This window comes from Arvicanthis niloticus, chromosome 24 (assembly GCF_011762505.2).
Source record: "Arvicanthis niloticus isolate mArvNil1 chromosome 24, mArvNil1.pat.X, whole genome shotgun sequence".
Lineage (NCBI taxonomy): Eukaryota > Metazoa > Chordata > Mammalia > Rodentia > Muridae > Arvicanthis > Arvicanthis niloticus.
Window position 1 is genome coordinate 25,986,444 of NC_133432.1, and position 18,562 is coordinate 26,005,005.

An 18,562-nucleotide genomic window follows, 5' to 3' on the forward strand; every position below is an offset into this window, starting at 1 on the left:
AGACTTGTGATCCCTGTGCTGGGAAGGCACTGGGTGGGCAGGTCTCTGGGGCTTGGTGTCCAGCCAGCCTAAGCAGCACCAGGCAATGAGAGAGACAGCACCCGAGGAACACCAGAGGTTGACCCCCCCCCCATCCCCCATACACACACAAGAAATGCAGTGTCATGGTCTTTTCTCCCAGGGTCAAGGGTGAGTATCTCTAGGTAAACTTGTTCGGGGCCCTTACCGTACCATGGCCAGAGACAGCTGGCCTGGAGTTTGACCCCTTTCACCTTTAGCAGGACACTAGCCTCAGGCCCAGGCCCTTGGGAGCTTGCTGCTCTATCTCTTGAGAATGGAGCCCAGCATATCCTGTCCCTCTGGCTCTGGCTGGAGAACCTCTGTGCGCCTATGCAGCTGGGCGATTTCAGACAAAATCACAGACTGGCTCAGATAGCCATTCCTAGAAGACCTTTGTCCCCTTGAGTGTCATTCAAGTTTTGGGTGCCTGGCAGGACTCGGGATACTGCAGAGTCAAGTTCAGTAAGTGGCTAAGGCCTTCAGAGACTAGGGCCGGGATGTCCGTCACATGCCTGTGCGGTGACAGGGCCTAGATCTGCAGTCAGCTCTGTCTCTTACGTGGCTCCTCTTCTGCTGTGATTCCCCTAGGCTCCAGCTCAGGGACAGGACATGCCCTTGGAAGACAGAGATGCCATGTTCTAGTCCCCACCCTCAGCACCTGGCACAGTGCCCTGCCCTGCCCTGCCCTGTGTGCTGGAGATGTGATTCCTATGGAAACATCTGTCTTTTGAGAAAAGCCAGGAACTGGCTTCTCAACCCAGAGAGGGGAGGGAGCGGGAAATGTCCCCAGAGGCTGCTGTCCACCCCTGCCTGCCAGATGCTGGGTGGAAGACTTGGGCCAGCCATGCAGGAAAGCCGTGAATTGCGTGCAGAGTTCATGCCAGCCCCCCCCCCCCCCCCATTACAGCCAGTCCTCAAGGGAGCGAACTGCATATGTGAAGGGAAGCACTGCGTTGATGTATGTGCCCTGTGATGACGGTGGCCTTGGTGTTAGGGGAGGCAGAGGAAGGTTGCTCTGAGGGAGCTCAAATGTTGTGTTGAAGGACAGTAGGGATTGGGGGAAGGTTCAGAGGTCAGGTCAGGGGTCTTTATGTCTGTCCACTCATGAGGGTGTAGTGACTTGGCCAGAGAAGCATGCGCTGGGTTTCCGTCTAGAACACCTTCTCTCACGCTAGTCTCTACTTTTTGTTTTCTGAAACGGTTTCCCCGTGTAGCCCTGGCTGTCCTAGAATTCTCTGTAGCCCAGGCTGGTCTATAATTCAGGGATCTGCCTGCCTCTGCCTCCCAAGTGCTAGGATTAAAGGCCTGAGCCACCACTACATATGACTTCCCACTTGTAACTCTCCTTATCTTTTCTTTCTTTCTTTCTCTCTTTCTTTCTTTCTCTCTCTCTCTTTCTTTCTTTTTTCTTTTTTTTATTTTTAAAGACAGGGTTTCTCTGTGTAGTCCTGGATGTCCTGGAACTCACTCTATAGACCAGGCTGGCCTGGAAGTCAGAAATCTACCTGCCTCTGCCTCCCGAGTGCTGGGATTAAAGGCGTGTGCCACATCTGCCCGGCTGTCCTTGTCTTCTTGTGAGTTTGTATTTGTGTGTGTGTGAGGATGAGTGTCCATGCTCATGCCCATGACGTACAAAATTGTGGAGGTCAGAAGTCACCCCGAGGGCTAGAAACCTTACTAAACAAGGTATATATTTGTTGTAAGTGAATGCAGCTGTGTACACATCTGAGCTAGAGGGTGCACAGGATGTACAGCTTGTCATGTGGCACTGGATGCAAACTCACCCTCATGATTGGGGATCGAGCCCTCGTAATTACTGGGCTCTCTCTGCACGTGCACAGCTGCTGCTCCACCCCCGCACATGCACACACCCTAGCACACATACACACACCCTAGCACACATACACACATCCCCTGACCACACTTTTTGACATAGAGTCTCCCATTGGCTCACTGTCTCCCGCTGGAACTAGAACATCTTTCAGCTTGTGCCCTGTCTGCCTGAGATGAAGGCAAGGGGAGAAAGGGGCCAGAGGGTGGAGAGGGAGAGAGGAGCCAGGCACTGGGAAAGAGAACATGGGCAAATAACCAGGCCAGCCCCTAGCTGAGGCTGGCCGATCACCATCAGCTCACTGATGAGTCAAGGCACGCAAAGGCACTCCCAGCTGTTGGCCTCGCCACTAGGGCCTAGCACAGGTGGACTGTCCCCTGAGAAACCACTGCAGGTGGCACAGCCTGTCATAGCCGCTTCTGTCCCCATCAGACTGTCTTGTTTTTCAGGGTCACATCTGTCAAAGAGAGCAGCTTTGTGGAAAAGATGAAGAAAACGGTGAGATCCCTGTTTCTGTTTTTAGTAGAACATCCTTTGCTGAGTACCAAGGGGGCCAGGAGAGGACTGGGCTTCCTGAGAGCTATCGGAACCGAGCAGGTCAGGATGTTAAGGGCGCCCTCACCTTACCACAGCACACGGGCTCTGCTCTTGCTTCTCTTGGATAAATAGAAATGTAAGAACACTCTCTCCCTTATTATCACAGGTTACAGTTTTGAGTCCATTCCCCAGAAGAAGCCCTGGCTGTCCTGGAAATTGCTTTATAGACCATGCTGGCCTTGAACTCAGAGATCTGTCTCTGCCTCCTGAGTGCTGAGATTAAAGGCATGTGCCACTACTGCCTGGCTTAATCTTATTATTTTTAATTATGTCTATGGAGGAGGGTTGTGCACAGAAATGCAGGTGTCCACTGAGGCCAGAGGCCATTGGATCTCTGGAGCTGCAATTACAGATGGTTGTGAGCCACCCCACGTGGGTGCAGGGAACTGCACTTGGGTCCTCTGCCAGAGCAGCCAGTGCTTTTAACCACTGAGCCATCCCGCTAGCCTCTACCTCACTGTGTTGTGTTATTACAAGAGACTTGAGCTCCTGCAGATTTCGGTATTTTGTGAATGAGAATCGTGGACCCCCACAGATGCCGAAGGATCATATCCAGTGTTGGTGATCCAAACATACACAGAGCAAGGCGGAGATCTGCTATCCATACTTTCCCGGTCACTTTCCTTGGGTTGGTTTGGTTTGGGGTTTTTTTTGTTTGTTTTTTTTTCAAGATTTATTTTGCCGGGCGGTGGTGGCGCACACCTTTAATCCCAGTACTTGGGAGGCAGAGGCAGGCAGATTTCTGAGTTTGAGGCCAGCCTGGTCTACAGAGTGAGTTCCAGGATAGCCAGGGCTACACAGAGAGACCCTGTCTCGAAAAACAAAACAAAACAAACAAAAAAACCAAACAAACAAAAAAAAAGATTTATTTTATATATGTGAGTACACTGTCACTCTCTTCAGACACACCAGAAGAGGGCATCAGATCCCATTACAGATGGTTGTGAGCCACCATGTGGTTGCTGGGAATTGAACTCAGGACCTCTGGAAGAGCAGCCAGTGCTCTTAACCACTGAGCCATCTCTCCAGCCCCCAACTTCACTTCTCATACTCAATGTTAGGTTGTGGTTTTTCCGGGACCATGATCTTGAGCCCTGATTATGATCTTGAGTACTGAGCGTGAGATTCCTTCGACTCCAGCTGGAGTTCTTCAGGTGACATCTGTCCTCTTCCATCACAGTATCTGTGACAGCCAGGAGAGAGAGGACCCTTAAGAGGGCTCCACTTGCCAGGCCTGCCCTGTGTCTCCTGGCCCCCTTACTGACCCTGTGTGTCTGCTTTTTTGCTCAGGGAAGGAACATTATCGTATTCTATGGCTCCCAGACGGGAACCGCTGAGGAGTTTGCCAACCGGCTGTCCAAGGATGCCCACCGCTATGGGATGCGGGGCATGTCCGCAGACCCTGAAGAGTATGACTTGGTGAGTGTGCCCCAACCCGCTGCTCGAGTGTGAGGGACCCCGGGATGCCTCTTCCCTGGCTGTGGAAGGTATTGGATGAGGGCATCTCAAAGAGCTCGAAGTCTGCCCTCCGTTTAGTCACTTGTACATTAAAGCTGAGGAAGAGTGGGGACAGCGTCATGGCGGAGTCGGGAGAAGCTATAGTTAGGGACAGTGGGGTCCCTTCTCATCCATGTGCCATCCTGCCCATGCTGTTCCTTGTAAACCAGTACAGGATGACAGACCTCGTCCATGTCCTTAAAGGCTAGGGCCAGGAGCATCATTGCGCCTGACTGTCCGCCAGCTCACCAGGCTATTCTTCTGACACTGCCTACACCATTCCCTTACTCAGGCTCGCTCTGTGCAGTGCACAAAACCACCATCAGCCAGGGCAGGGCGGGAGCAGGTGGCCTAGGGGCAAGTTGCCTCTTTGGCTTCCATATAAGGTCATTGGCAGCATGCACACACCCACTGCCCAGCTGAAGAGACATCGCTCTAGGGTGCACTTTGTCCCCTCCACGCTCCTGCCACAGGGGTCTTCCCCCATCTCCAGACTTGGTTTTAAGTTGATGGGCGATGCATGAGGGGCCTCCTGGCAAGCCTTCCCACCTGCCACTCTGTTGCTCAGCTGTGGGCTCAGGCCATGGTGGTGACACCCCTGTCTCTCTAGGCCGACCTGAGCAGCCTGCCCGAGATCGACAAGTCCCTGGTAGTCTTCTGCATGGCCACATATGGAGAGGGCGACCCCACCGACAACGCGCAGGATTTCTATGACTGGCTGCAGGAGACTGATGTGGACCTCACTGGGGTCAAGTTTGCTGTAAGTCCCCACCGACTCCTGTGGGCACGTGCTGGCCTGTGGCAGCTCCCCAGAACCCTGGGGTTCTCCTGTGCAAACTGCCCCCCTCTGCTCCTCCACAGTTTGACAGGGCAGGTAGCTTCCAGCAGAGGGCCTGAGCCTCACTCAGAGAACGTTGGACTCCTCCCATGCTACCTGCTGATTCCTAGGAACATTGGTTACTGGGCGAAAGGCCCAAACAGGGTAATTTGGCCACGCAAGGAGGACTGGAACCCCCAGCTAAGCTGCGTTAGAGACATAGGACTAGTTGTAAAAGGAGCTACCTCTGGGCTGCAGGTCTCCGAAATAAAGCTCTCAGCTCTTCCTCTCAGGACCCATAGAGCCAGACTCCCAGTGCAGGGTACAGTCCACCCCAAAGACATCAGATCCCACCAGAAGGGCTGAAGTCCTGGCCTCAGAGCCTCTCCTGCTGTCCACACAGGTGTTTGGTCTTGGGAACAAGACTTATGAGCACTTCAACGCCATGGGCAAGTATGTGGACCAGCGGCTGGAGCAGCTTGGCGCCCAGCGCATCTTTGAGTTGGGCCTTGGTGACGACGATGGGAAGTGAGTGTCACACCCCAGTGGTGTGGGTCCCAGCCTGGCATGTGAGCCGGTCTCTTACCCCTGGCAGGGGTGCAAGCAGGCTGACGGCTAGCCTCTCTCTCCAGCTTGGAAGAGGATTTCATCACGTGGAGGGAGCAGTTCTGGCCGGCAGTGTGCGAATTCTTTGGGGTGGAAGCCACTGGGGAGGAGTCAAGGTAAGTGGAAGGCCACAGCTGGGGCCTGGGCTGGATGGCCCTGGGGACACAGTGGGTTATGTGTGGGGGTGGTAAGAGCTCAGGCATAGGATCTGGGGGATCCTTGTTACAGGGGAAGGAGGCTGGCTCTCTGAAGGGGAAGAGGATGAAGTGTCGTCTCCCTTACTGTCCTGTGGCATCACCAGGATGCTGGCTTGCTGGCTTTCCTCACACCTGTGCTTCATGGCCAGCTAGTCCTCTCAGGCCCTCGGGGGTCGACCTCCACCCTTCTCTATAATCTGCCACAGGGTACCCTGCTTCCTACTGTCACATGTCTTTTTTTTTTTTTGGCTTTTCGAGACAGGGTTTCTCTGTATAGCTTTGGCTGTCCTGGAACTCACTCTGTAGACCAGGCTGGCCTGGAAGTCAGAAATCCCCCTGCCTCTGCCTCCCAAGTGCTGGGATTAAAGGCGTGTGCCACCACTGCCCAGCTTGTCACATGTCTTCCATCCATGTCCCCTCTGGCTCACCCTGAAGCTTCTCTCTTGCCAGCCCTGACCTCAGCCTTGGCTTTTCCATTCCCAGCATCCGCCAGTATGAGCTCGTGGTCCACAACGACATGGACACAGCCAAGCTGTACACGGGTGAGATGGGCCGTCTGAAGAGCTACGAGAACCAGAAACCGTGAGTAAAGGAAGGGACATGGGGCTGACAGCCCAGGGAGATGTGTGTTCCCCCAGAGTCATGTGAATGAGCACAGTGGGGATACCCGCACTTTCATGTCCACTCTCTAGAAAGGTACAAGTTGCCCAAGGGACAGGTGCTATTCCCCATTCAGGCCTTAGAAGCCAAGCCCTGGCAAGTTAGACTTGGGCAAAAAGTCCCATTCTTTCCTTAGAATCCACCACATTGGGCATGCAGCTCGATTGGTCCAGTGCTCCTTCCATAACGCATGTGAGGCCCTGGGTCCCGTCCCCAGGCCTGCATAGACTGGGCGTGGCAGCACACACCTGCAGGCTCGGGAGGACCGGAAGTCCACGGTTATCTGATCCTCAGCTGCATGGCAGGTTGCAAGGCGAGGCCGGGACACATGAAAAGTCCAAGTCATATCGCTCGCTTTGACCCTTCCTACCTCTGGGTGCTGCCCAGATTCACGCTGGAGCCCTCCCTAGTGACCCAGGTCACCTGGAGTCAAGCCAGCCATCCTGCTGGGCCAGACTCCTCCACTTGTCACTTCTAACCACACTGTGGTCCCTGAATGTGGGTGGGGAAACCAAATGGCATGCAGCGATCTCAGGACCCCCATGGGCAGAGTGCAGAGGGTCTCAACTTTCCTGTCTGTGTCCCTTTGCTGCCCCTACTTCAGTACACTTATGGGGCAGGGACAGCCCTTGCCACATTCAGTTTGGCTCCTTCATGTCCCTGGAAGGCTCAGAACCACCCCCCCCAACCCCCCAGTTCTTGCTCTCAGTTATGAGTACAAGCAGGTCCCAAGCAAATCACTGCCCTCCTTCCTTCCCATCAGACCCTTTGATGCCAAGAATCCATTCCTGGCTGCTGTCACTACCAACCGGAAGCTGAACCAAGGCACTGAGCGGCATCTGATGCACCTGGAATTGGACATTTCAGACTCCAAAATCAGGTACCTGCTGCCTCCTGTCTTCCCCTTGGCAAGCCTGGCCCCGAGTCATCTGCTTGCTTCCTCCTAAGCCTTGCACTTCCGTCTAGGTATGAGTCTGGAGATCACGTGGCTGTGTACCCAGCCAACGACTCAACCCTTGTCAACCAGATTGGGGAGATCCTGGGGGCTGACCTGGATGTTGTCATGTCTCTAAACAATCTCGATGGTAAGTTCCAGAATTGAGGGCCTTGTGTAGGCCTCAAAGTTGATCCGTCAGGTGCTAAAGGCCCCATGCCCCAAGACACCATCTCTGTAGAGGTCTGGCTTGCTCTCTGTCCTCTGTCATAGTTACAGAGGACACCTGTGGCCAGGAGGCAGAGCCGCCCTGCTTCCCAGGTAGCTAGGAAAGCCCAGCCCCCACATGCTCCTGGACAAGGGCTGCCAAACCAAATCTTGAGTCTTAGGCCTGTGCTCCACGGCTACCTCAGTGGCTGTGGGCTGCTGCCTCCCTGCTCCTGGGCCTCCGTCCTCACTGGTAAATGCAAGAACTGGGGTCAGCAGCCCTCGGTGCCCACTAGGTAGGGTCCTTCACGGTGCACAGGTGCTGAAGGATGCTGTAACCCAGGCCTTTCACCATGGACACAGGCATCTAGTACTCACCCAAGGCCTGCCCCTGCCCTCAGGGAGAACACATGAGCTGGTTTCTGTCTAGCCACTCCCCTCCCCCACAACACACACACACACACACATATACACATACATACATACACACACCGTGCTTCCTCTAAGACTGGCAGCCTATAAATGGCACTCCCTGGCTGGCCTGCAGCTCAAGCCTGGCAGAAAGCTTGAGCCTTGTCACAGAGTCAGGGAGGCGCTTGAGAGCAGGCTGGGGAGCCAGCCTCCTGCTCACGAAGGCCTGCAGCATCTAAGGGGGGAGCCTCAACTCGGTCCTATCCATCCCCTGCTGCAGAGGACTCAAATAAGAAGCATCCGTTCCCCTGCCCCACCACCTACCGCACGGCCCTCACCTACTACCTGGACATCACTAACCCGCCTCGCACCAACGTGCTCTATGAGCTGGCGCAGTATGCCTCAGAGCCCTCGGAGCAGGAGCACCTGCACAAGATGGCGTCATCCTCAGGCGAGGGCAAGGTGAGCCTGCGCACCCCCATGGCTCTACATCTACACACACACCCCACCTCCAGGCTGCCCATACCTTCCTTCCATGTCTCCTCAGGAGCTGTACCTGAGCTGGGTGGTGGAGGCCCGCAGGCACATCCTAGCCATCCTCCAAGACTACCCGTCACTGCGGCCGCCCATCGACCACCTGTGTGAGCTGCTACCACGCCTGCAGGCCCGCTACTACTCCATTGCCTCATCGTCTAAGGTGAAGGGCACCAGCTCTGCCGGGGAGGGCAGTGGATGCTGGATGCTCGCCTAGGACGCGTCTCTAGGGGGTTGACTCCCGGCTCACACAGGTCCTTCCTCCAGGTTCACCCCAACTCCGTGCACATCTGCGCCGTGGCTGTGGAGTACGAAGCGAAGTCTGGACGAGTGAACAAGGGGGTGGCCACCAGCTGGCTTCGGGCCAAGGAACCAGCCGGAGAGAATGGCCGCCGGGCCCTGGTACCCATGTTCGTTCGCAAATCTCAGTTCCGCTTGCCTTTCAAGTCCACCACGCCTGTTATCATGGTGGGCCCCGGCACTGGGGTTGCCCCTTTCATGGGCTTCATCCAGGAGCGAGCCTGGCTTCGAGAGCAAGGTAAGTCGTGGGGCTCTGGCTTTGTGGTCAGTTTAGGGCCAGGCCTGGCCTGGCTCCCCTTCACCGTAGCCACACCCCTGCCCAGGCAAGGAGGTTGGAGAGACGCTGCTCTACTATGGCTGCCGGCGCTCGGACGAGGACTATCTGTATCGTGAAGAGCTAGCGCGCTTCCACAAGGACGGTACCCTCACGCAGCTTAACGTGGCCTTTTCCCGCGAGCAGGCCCACAAGGTGAGGCGGGCAGCCGCGCTGACAGGCTGGGCTGCCCTGTGACGGTGGTGCTGTGGGGTCTGTGCCCTGCTCACCGCCGCCCCCTCCCCCAGGTCTATGTCCAGCATCTGCTGAAGAGAGACAAAGAACACCTGTGGAAGCTCATCCATGAAGGTGGGGCCCACATCTATGTCTGCGGGTGAGTAAAAGGGACTGGGGAGGCTGGGGTGCCAAGTACCCACCTATGGGGTAGCTCCACCCACAGGCTGGCTCCACCCACCAAGTTCCACCACACCTTCTTGTCCCCTCTTCTCCACCTAGGGATGCTCGAAATATGGCCAAAGATGTGCAAAACACCTTCTACGACATTGTGGCTGAGCTTGGGCCCATGGAGCACACCCAGGCTGTGGACTATGTTAAGAAGCTCATGACCAAGGGCCGCTACTCACTGGATGTGTGGAGCTAGGACTGCCACCCTCCCGCCCCTCGATCCCTGTAATCACTTCTTTAACTTCCTTCTGCCGACTTCCACCTCGGGTGGTTCCTTCCTGGCCTGGACACAGGGAGGCCCAGGGACTGACTCCTCCAGGCCCGAGTGATGCCCTCCTGGGCCCCTAGGCAGAGCCTGGTCCATTGTACCAGGCAGCCCAGCCCCAGGGCACATGGCAAGAGGGACCGGACCCACCTTTGGGTGATGGGTGCCTTAGGTCCTCAGCAGCTGTACAGAAGGGGCTCCTCTCTCCACAGAGCTGGGGTGTGGCCCCTAACATGTGATTTTGAATGAGTGTAAATAATTTTAAATAACCTGGCCCCTTGGAATAAAGTTGTTTTCTGTATTTGCCTAGTGTTGAGTTTATGAGATCAATCTTGGGATCTGCTTCAGTTAGACAACCCCCGTCCCCAGACCAGAAGCCAAGAGTCGGTGCCTTGTTGGGACCCCAAGCCCTTGGGAGAACACATCCACAATCCACCAGGCATCTCCATGCCGCTCTTCCTTTATTGAGGCCTAGAACCCAAATCCTGAAAGCTGGGCTCCAGGCCCAGGCCTTCCTCAGGGCCCACAGAGCCCACGAAGCCCAGGGGGCACAGAAGGGAACCCCCTACACATGAGGGGTGCCCCAACCTGCCGCCCCACCTGGCACACAGGTCAGAAGCCCCTTTGGGGCTGGCATCAGGTTTAACTTAATCCTTCTTGCTCCCGTGCTGCTGGCTGTGGAACTTCTGATGCACCACTCGGAGGGTGGTGAAGAAATTGCCGAGGAAGAGGAGGAGGAAGGGGAGGCCGCACATGAGCACCTGCGGGGGGGTAGGGAAGTCCCAGGTCAGGACAGGCAAGGTCTAATGGGCGCTCCCATGCATCCCTTCCGGACCCCTGGCTCACCTGCCACTCCTTGCACTCAGGGTCCCGGGCCAAGCTAAACAATGTCAGCGCATTAAAGAGCTGCCAGAACTGTAAAGGGGGGAGTCTGTTCAGTAAGTGTAGTGTCCGGTGGGGCTCGGAGCCAGAGGCCGACACCCAAGGGGTGGATGAGGACATCCGGGTGTGACTTACATGTCCGAAGAAGAGGAACGGAAGCAGGAAGGTGAGGCCTCTCCACATCCAAGACTGAAAGCCCTCTGTGGGGGATAGTGAAAAGGCTGGACGTGATCAGATACCCTCCTCAGGAAAGCCCCACCCCCGCATTTCGCCAGGGCTGCCAGAGCAGGGCCAACTGACTCACCTACAGTGAGATCCATAGTGTGTCGCTCGCCCAGGGCACGCAGGCGGTACAGGCAGCCGCTCTGATAATAATACTGCAGAAACTGCACAAAGCCTAGGTGATCGCGGCAGGTTGCGCATGTTAGGCCCGCTCCAGGCCACAGGGTCTCTGCCCCCTTCTCCCCTCCCTAGCTAGGGAACTCACTCTGGTACATGGAGAAAGACAGGAACTGGTTCCGGAACTTCTGGTACATGAGTCCATCTGGCCTAAATTTAGGGAGAAATCAGAGGAAGTGAGGGGCATGAGAGCCTAGGTCTCCCGCCTCACGCCATTCCCCTGCCAGCTGAGGTCTCGGTCACTCACCAGGTCAGCATGACTCCTGACAGAAATGTAGACACATAATGATGGAAAACCCACCAGCCTTTGATCCTGTAAGAGGGCATCAGTTACTTCTGCGACACAGAGCGGACCTCACAGATAGCCTGTGTGTAGCACCACCCGCCCCACTGCACATGCGCACCTGGAACCATTATTGATGAGGATGCTCTCCCGGATGGTTAGCGTGCAGTAATACCAAACCAGCAGGAAGTTGAAGGCGGCGTCTGTCACCCTGGGGAGCGGGGTACAGAACTGATACCAGAGCCTTGCCCTTGACACTGTCCGCAACCAGATCGCAACCAAGACACTCACCTGGAGTTGAGCAGGAAGCGGCAGGTGAAGGAGATGACGATGAGGATGATGGTGAGGTAGAGCTTGAATTTCTCATACTCGTCTTTGTAAGCGAACCTGGTGGGGGAGGGGCGCGCATTCATGGGCAGGCCGCCTGGGGCGGGCAAGGGAGGGGGGGAAGGTCTCCACCATGCCCAGAGGCCAGCCTGGAGAAGTTGACCCAGAAACCAAGACCACACCAACCAAAGTCAGGGTAGAGGTGGATGGAGAGCCCTGGGTGAGCCCCAACCCTTGGCAACGACCTGCACATACTTAGCCTGCTTGCTCAAAAGTGTCACGTTGACATTCCCCAGAACCAGACTCAGGTACAACCTAAGAGAACAGGAGAAGGGGGCCTCAGTGACAGAGAAACAGCGCAGTTCAGCGCGTGCTGCGTTCCCTGTGCCCTTGGCATACTGCTCTAAACTTTAGGGGTGCCACTGACCAACACACACGGTACCCCTACACATCTCTCCCTGCCTGCTCCTGAATCCCGCCCTGGGGTAAGCAGTGTCTCTAGCCTATGGTGTTTGCCTGAGACCTCCCTATGTTGGCACCTTGAGAGCCCTGGCTGTCCTCTGTGAGAAACCATCCCCATATCCCAGACCACTCCTCGGGTCTAGGCATGGGGATGGCATCTCGGGAGATGGTCATTTATTGCTGTTGGGTTTTTTTGGTTGAGTTCCCTTCCCATACAGAGCCACACACTGGACCTCCTTCCCACCTCAATGGCCTCTCCTCAAAACTCCAGGTGGAGGATGACTCAGCTGGTAAGAGGGAGTGGCGCCCCGCACCACATAAAGACTTACACCTGTAATTCCGGAACTTGGGAAGTGGAGGCAGGAGGATCAGAGTTGAGGCTAGCCTGAGGTACAACAGACCCTGTCTAAAAAATAGACCACCAAACCCAACAAACAAAAGGAAGCTCCTTGTATGTCTACCCCTCTTACTAATGAAGCCCATCTGTCTTCAGAGACACTCCAGGCATGACAGCAACACTGTGTCTTTTACTAAGCAGCAGCACCCTGTAGAAGGGCTTCTGTCCCCATTCAGGCCTCAGAGCATAGATAACAGAGAGATGCCTGAGGCTGCAAAGCAGGCGGGAAGCCTGAACTCCACGTGAGCCAGCCGAGCCTCTTCCCAGTGTCTCCGACTTACCATCGCTGTGATGAAACAGCGTGATCAAAAGCAACTTGGGGGCAGACATTTATTTGGCTGACCTATCCTGGATTTCCGTTCACCGAAGAAAACCAAGACAGGATCTAAAACAGAGCAGGAACCTGGAGGCAGGTGCCAAGGAAGGGTGAGGCTATCTGGCTTGCTCCTGATCGCCTACCTACACCACCTGCTTTCTTGTAGAACCAGGACCGCCAGCCCAGGGCTGGCCCCACCCACAGTGGGCGGAGCCTCTGCCATCAATCACTAACTAAGAAACCGCTCTACAGGTTTGTCCCTACAGGCTGATCTCATGGAGGCGGAGGTGTCTTCTCAGTTGAGGTCCCCTCCTTTCAGATGACTCTAGTTTGTGTCAAGCTGACTAAAATCTAGCCAGGACTACTGACCCTTGTCAGCTTGGCAATACTATTTAATGATAACCTTTCCTTTCTTGTTTATCCCCAAGATCTCATATTAATAAATATCACAACATAAAACACATTACCAAACTTGGAATTAGTACAGACTTTACAAACTCAAACATTTTAAAAGCCCAGTCTCTAAAAAATTACAAAAAATTAAAAGTCCCTAAGCCTAATCCTAACCCTGAGTGCTGCTAATCCCAGCACTCAGGGTTAGGATTAGGCTTAGGGAGGCAGAGGCAAGCACAAGATTTCTGAGTTCAAGGCCAGCTTGGTCTACAGAGGGAGTTCCAGGACAGTGAGAGCTACACAGAGGAACCCTGTCTCAAAAAAACAAAAGGAAAAAAATTACAAAATTCCTTTTAAAATCTAAAGTCTGTAAAACTCCAAAATTTCTTTCAAGTTCTCTCTACTGTGTGCTTCTATAAGAGAGAAGAACCAGGACATAGTAAAAATCTGAACAAAACAAAACCAAATTCCAGCTGTATAAATAACTTGGTATCCAATGTCTAGAATTCATTTTCCTGAGCCCCACTGAAGAGCCTGGGTTATTTCTCTGGCCCCTCCTCTTCAGCCCACAGACAGTCTCCTCTGCTCAGGCCAGCTCCACTCCACGGCTGGGCCTGTCCTGGGTGATCATCCCACGATACTGGCATTTCCAAAATGCTGTGGTCTCCTTCTGCAACTGGGCAGCACTTTCACCAATCCCCTGTCCCAGGCTCTCTTTAGGATGCTAAGCCTCAACTTCTCTCCACGACCCCTTCAATCTTGGGGTCAACTATGAAACCACACCTTTGCCAATAGACTCCACTGGCCTCTCAGAGCAGCCAAGCCTCGGGTGCTCTCCATGACCCTTTATGCCTTCAAAACCAGTAACCAAGTTCATCTGCCAGCATGAGGTACAATATTGGCCACCTCTGAAACACAGACTCTAAGGAGACACTTCCCCAAAGATTTCACCTCAATAATGAGTAATTCTGGGTTCTTCTTCTTCTGTTTCTTTTTGTTTTGTTTTTCAAAACAGCGTCTCTCTGTGTAGCCCTGGCTGTCCTGGAGCTCACTCTGTAGCCCTGACTGGCCTTGAACTCAGAGATCCGCCTGCCTCTGCCTCCTGAGTGCTGGGATTAAAGGCGTGCACCACCATGGCCTAAGTTCTGGTTTCTTCTTAATCACTGCTCATTCTTTAGCCCCTAAAGAATGTGGACCAGAACTGCAGAGTCTTAATTCTAAATTGCAAATGTGCACAACAGAACCCTTAACTTCCCTCTGACCCTCCCAAGCCAGGCCTCCGTCGCCTGCACGGCTCTCCATAGTGTCTTCCAAGCTCCAGTGACTTTTCTAACCCAGAGTTCCAAAGTCCTTACAATTCTACCCAAAAAAAAAATATGCTCACTTACTATCCTGGTACCTTACTATCCTGGTACCAATTTCTGTCTTAGTCAGGGTAACTGCTGTGATAATACATCATGGCCAGATATAACTGGAGGAGGAACTGGTTCATTTGGCTTACGTATCCTGAATCACAGTCTACTGAGGGAAGCCAAGGCAGGAACTCAAACTGTATGGGAACCTGGAGGTAAGAGCTGATGCAGAGGCCGTGGAGGAGTGATGCTTACTGGCTCGCTCCTCATGGCTTGCTCAGCCTGCTTTCTTATAGAACCCAAGACCACCAGCCCAGCAATGGCACTACCCACCCACAATGGGCTGTGCCCTCCCCCAGTCACTAATTAACAGGCTTGCCTACAGCCTGATCTTACGGAGGCATTTCCCCAGTTGAGGTCCCCCCTCTCAGGTGACACTAGCTTTCGTCAGGTTGACATAAAAACTAGCTAGGACACTAACTCATTTCCCCACACAGACCCCGCCCTGCCACTCAGGGCATCAGTCACGGTGTGCTGGCACTCTAAGGCCAAGTCAGCTACACCCCCAGCCCCTGGTTTAATTTTGGGTTTTATATTATTTTTATATGCATGGGTGTTTTGCCTGCAAGTATGGATGTGTGCCTGGTGCCCATGGAGGCCAGAAGGTGGTGTCAGATCCTCTGGAAATGAAGTTACAGACTTGTAAACTACCATGTAAATGCTGGGAATTGAACCCTGGTCCCTTGGGGGGAGCAGTTAGTGTTCTTAACCACTAAGCCATCTCTCTAGCCGCTTTGTTTGTTTGTTGTTGGTGGTGGTGGTGGTAGTTTTTTTTGTTTTGCTTTCTTGGGGGGGGGGAGGATGCATCTTACTATATAGCCTTGGCTGGCCTGAAACACACTATGCTGACCATGCTAACTTTGAACTCACTATGTTGTCAAAGAGGACCTTGGACTCTCTATCCTCCTGCCTACGCTTCCAGGGTGTTAGGACCACAGGCCTTCGCTAGCTCATTCTTCACCTCTGAAGATGACTCAGGCTATACCGGGAAGCTGTGTCTAACCCCAGTGTGGGGTTAGACATCCATCACTGAGGCTCCACTTCCCTGAACACTTCCCTTGAAGATTCCACTACAGTGAGCTGTCGGACAGCCGGGCCATCAACATGGCCTCCTTTACTGACTGGATGACTTGAGAGACAGACTAGGGTGTCACATCTCTGGAGCTGGAAGAAGAAAAGGCTCACCCGTTCTTCTTCGGCAGATAGGCTTCCATGTCGAAGAAGAGGCCTTGGCGCTCTTTCATCTGGTTTTCCAGCTCCTGTGCGGCCACCATGGACTCGGATGGGAGAGAGGATCTGCATCTGGGAGTACGGCAGGAGTCAGGCAGGGCAGGTGGAGGAGCCCAAGTCCTGCAGGAAACCCTGTGGGAACCCTTTGGGACAGAGAAAAGGAACAAAGCCCAGGGCAGAAGGGTAGAGGAGCCACGCCAGGGGAAGCCCAGTGACACCCCACCCCAAGTCAACCACCCACCCCCAGCGAGACGTCACCCCCTCACTTTTTCAGCACCAAGGCTAGCTCCTGAAGCCGCTTCTTCTGGCGTGTGATGGAGTTTGTGCAGTTGTCCTGGAGTTTGGTCAACTCCTCTAGCTTGAGGCGGTACAGGCGATGTGTTTCCTAGCATGAGGAGAAGGCACTGGCTTGACTGGGGAGCTGCCTGGGCAGTGAACCAGCTCTCTCAGAGGTAGAACTTTCTGTGCTTGCCCAGGGACCTCCCAGAGATTGCTCTGTTCCTGAGGCAAGCCAGGAGCTAGGCTTCTTCCTGTAAACTCAGACCCTCCGTGGTACATGTCCTCAACAACAGGTCAGCTGTCTCCAGCTCTGGCAGCTAGATTCTAAATGTGCTCTCTAGCCCAGTGGTTCTCAACCTTCCCAATGCTGCAATCCTTTAATACAGTTCCTCATGGTGTGGTGACCCCCCTCCCCCAACCACAAAATTGTTTTCACTGCTATTTCCGATCTGTAATTTTGATACCATTGCAAATCATAATGTAAGTATCTGTGTTTTCTGATGGTCTTAGCAGACACTTGTGAAAGGGCAATCCAGTCAACCTGTCGTGACCCACAGGTTGAGAACTGCTGTTCTCAAAGGGGCTGCCTGAACCCACCCCTTACCTTCTCAGATCCTCCTGCCTACCCAGCATGAAAGAATGGACACCAGGGATATCCATGATGCCGTCTAGTCAGGCATTCCTGAGGTTTCCTCTCAGGTTAAAGACTATCAGGCTTCCCGCCCTAAGACCAGTCCCTCCCATCCACTCCCCTCCTGCAAGCACCTTTGGCCCAAAGCTTCCCCAAGCACTTTGCCCTGGTGGGTGAACCTTGTAAGCTGCAACCTAAAGACAGGGCAAGGGGCAGTGTGGGGAAATCAAGGCAGGGGCTGAGGTCATCGTAATTATGACAAAACTGGGAGACATGGAGCTGTCTAGGCCTCTAGGGAAAGTTCTAGTGCCAGCAGGCTGGGGAGACCTGGACACGTGAGGCTGGGCACAGTCCAGTAGAGGCAAAGGTCTAACCTAGTCTCCAGTTGGCTAGGCTCCACTATTTAGGTCTGTTTCTCATGCCACATCCTCCTCAAGCTCTAGAATGTGCCACCTCTGTCCAGTGACAACCTTCCAGGAAGCATCGGCTTCCTTCTCTCTCTGGTATGGAGACAGAGTGGCCACAAACAAACCCATCCTGGGATGGGAGGTTTTCTAATGGTCTCTCTACCAATCCAGGAGGTCCTGGTAAGTCTGCCCCGCCCACCTCTCCCTACAAGAAAGAGCCACATGTACTGGGTCAAGCCTCCCTCTATCCCTAGGTGGGCGCTGTCCCTACGTCTCAGATGGCTGAGATCCCCCAACCAGGCCTGAAATTTACCTAAACTTGCTTCCCTGCGATGTTTAGTACGAAGTTAGCCAAGGGCAGGGAAGGCGTTGTCCGGCTGCACGTTTGCAGGGTGACTGACCCAAAAGGCTGGGCCCGGCTGGGTTCTGCCTCGGGTGACTGCTCTCTAGGAAGGGGACAGGGTCCCGCATCGAGTAGCAGTGCAGGGGGAGGGGCAACAGAGGAGTCCTGACTAGTTTTCAAGGCCTTTGCACAAAGTCGAGATATCCCGGTACAGAGAGATCCCGCCCAGGCACGCAGGGAACGCGCGGGCAATCGGGGCTGCCATCGGACATTTAAGAAGAAAAGTGAGGGAAAGCCTCGACCCCTGACCCCTCCGAGCTACCCTATGTGTGACCTAGTGCTGCCGGACTCTTGTCCCCGAGACAGAGACGTGGCTCGGGGCTTGGATGGCCGCAGGGAAGCTCACCTGGATACCTTGGAAGTCCTGCTGCAAATCCTCCCAGTTGCGCAGGCAGTCGCCCAGCGGATCCGGGGGCGGGGACTGCATGTCTTTGTCCACGCCACGGGCCGCGGGGAGCCGCGAGTGGGGAGGACGGAGCTGCAACCCCGGCCGGCCGGAGGAGCCTCCGCCACCGCCCCCGTCCGCTTCCGGGCTCGCGCCGCCGCGACTGCCAACGGGAAAAGGCCCGGCGTAATCTGCGCGCGAGCCCCGCCCCTACGAGCAGCCAATCGGAGCCAGGGACGAGAGCTGGGCGGGGACGCTGGCCCGCAGGGCGTCTCCTCTAACTGAGACCAGACCTGGGCGTCCAGCATTTTTACCCGCAAAGTCGGCTTCCTCCGACCACTCACAAACCAAGGCGACATGTGCTTCTTTGATTTTTTTTTTTTTTTTTTAGATACCTCCTCACTATGTAGCCCTAGCTGGTCTGGAACCGGGAAATCCCCCTGCCTCTGCCTCCCTGTGTGCCGAGATTAGAAGCGTGAGCCACCTCGCCCGGCGCTTCATACACTTGTCCTTGAGAAGCTGCGCCTCTCTAGGGACAACCCTCGACTCTCAGCTTTTACAGACACCCCTTTCCTGGCCCCGAGTTCTCCGTATTCTCCTCCATCCTTAGCTTTTAGGCTGCCTCTCCTAAAATACAAAACTTCTCACCGTGTCCCTTCTGAAGCCTTACCAGTGCGGCTCGAGTTGAGAGCTTGCCTAGTATGCGGGACGCTCAGAGTTCA

General features: G+C 54.6%; 2 protein-coding genes across 3 annotated transcripts in view; one reads left to right on the top strand and one right to left on the bottom strand.

Annotated features, from left to right (window-relative positions):
- Positions 1-9,935, top strand: part of Por (cytochrome p450 oxidoreductase) — a 60,758-nt gene extending 50,823 nt beyond the window's left edge. For both annotated transcript variants that reach the window (XM_076923184.1, XM_076923183.1), the window contains exons 3-16: positions 2,341-2,389; positions 3,779-3,907; positions 4,596-4,745; positions 5,206-5,330; positions 5,435-5,524; positions 6,089-6,187; positions 7,029-7,145; positions 7,232-7,350; positions 8,098-8,279; positions 8,365-8,514; positions 8,619-8,889; positions 8,975-9,120; positions 9,213-9,298; positions 9,421-9,935. In XM_076923184.1, coding sequence (XP_076779299.1) covers positions 2,341-2,389; positions 3,779-3,907; positions 4,596-4,745; positions 5,206-5,330; positions 5,435-5,524; positions 6,089-6,187; positions 7,029-7,145; positions 7,232-7,350; positions 8,098-8,279; positions 8,365-8,514; positions 8,619-8,889; positions 8,975-9,120; positions 9,213-9,298; positions 9,421-9,565 — 1,858 coding nt within the window. In that variant the 3' untranslated portion in view covers positions 9,566-9,935. The remainder of the gene's footprint in view (positions 1-2,340; positions 2,390-3,778; positions 3,908-4,595; positions 4,746-5,205; positions 5,331-5,434; positions 5,525-6,088; positions 6,188-7,028; positions 7,146-7,231; positions 7,351-8,097; positions 8,280-8,364; positions 8,515-8,618; positions 8,890-8,974; positions 9,121-9,212; positions 9,299-9,420) is intronic.
- Positions 9,936-10,078: 143 nt separating this feature from the next.
- On the bottom strand, positions 10,079-18,019 carry Tmem120a (transmembrane protein 120A). Its single transcript, XM_076923185.1, has 12 exons — positions 17,802-18,019; positions 16,002-16,120; positions 15,691-15,807; positions 11,781-11,840; positions 11,490-11,585; positions 11,320-11,409; positions 11,163-11,228; positions 11,004-11,065; positions 10,821-10,913; positions 10,652-10,716; positions 10,481-10,549; positions 10,079-10,395 (listed from the first exon to the last, which is right to left on the bottom strand). Exons 1-12 carry the CDS (start codon positions 17,880-17,882, stop codon positions 10,282-10,284), a joined length of 1,032 nt encoding a protein of 343 aa, XP_076779300.1. The 5' UTR covers positions 17,883-18,019; the 3' UTR covers positions 10,079-10,281.
- Between the last annotated feature and the right edge of the window lie 543 nt (positions 18,020-18,562).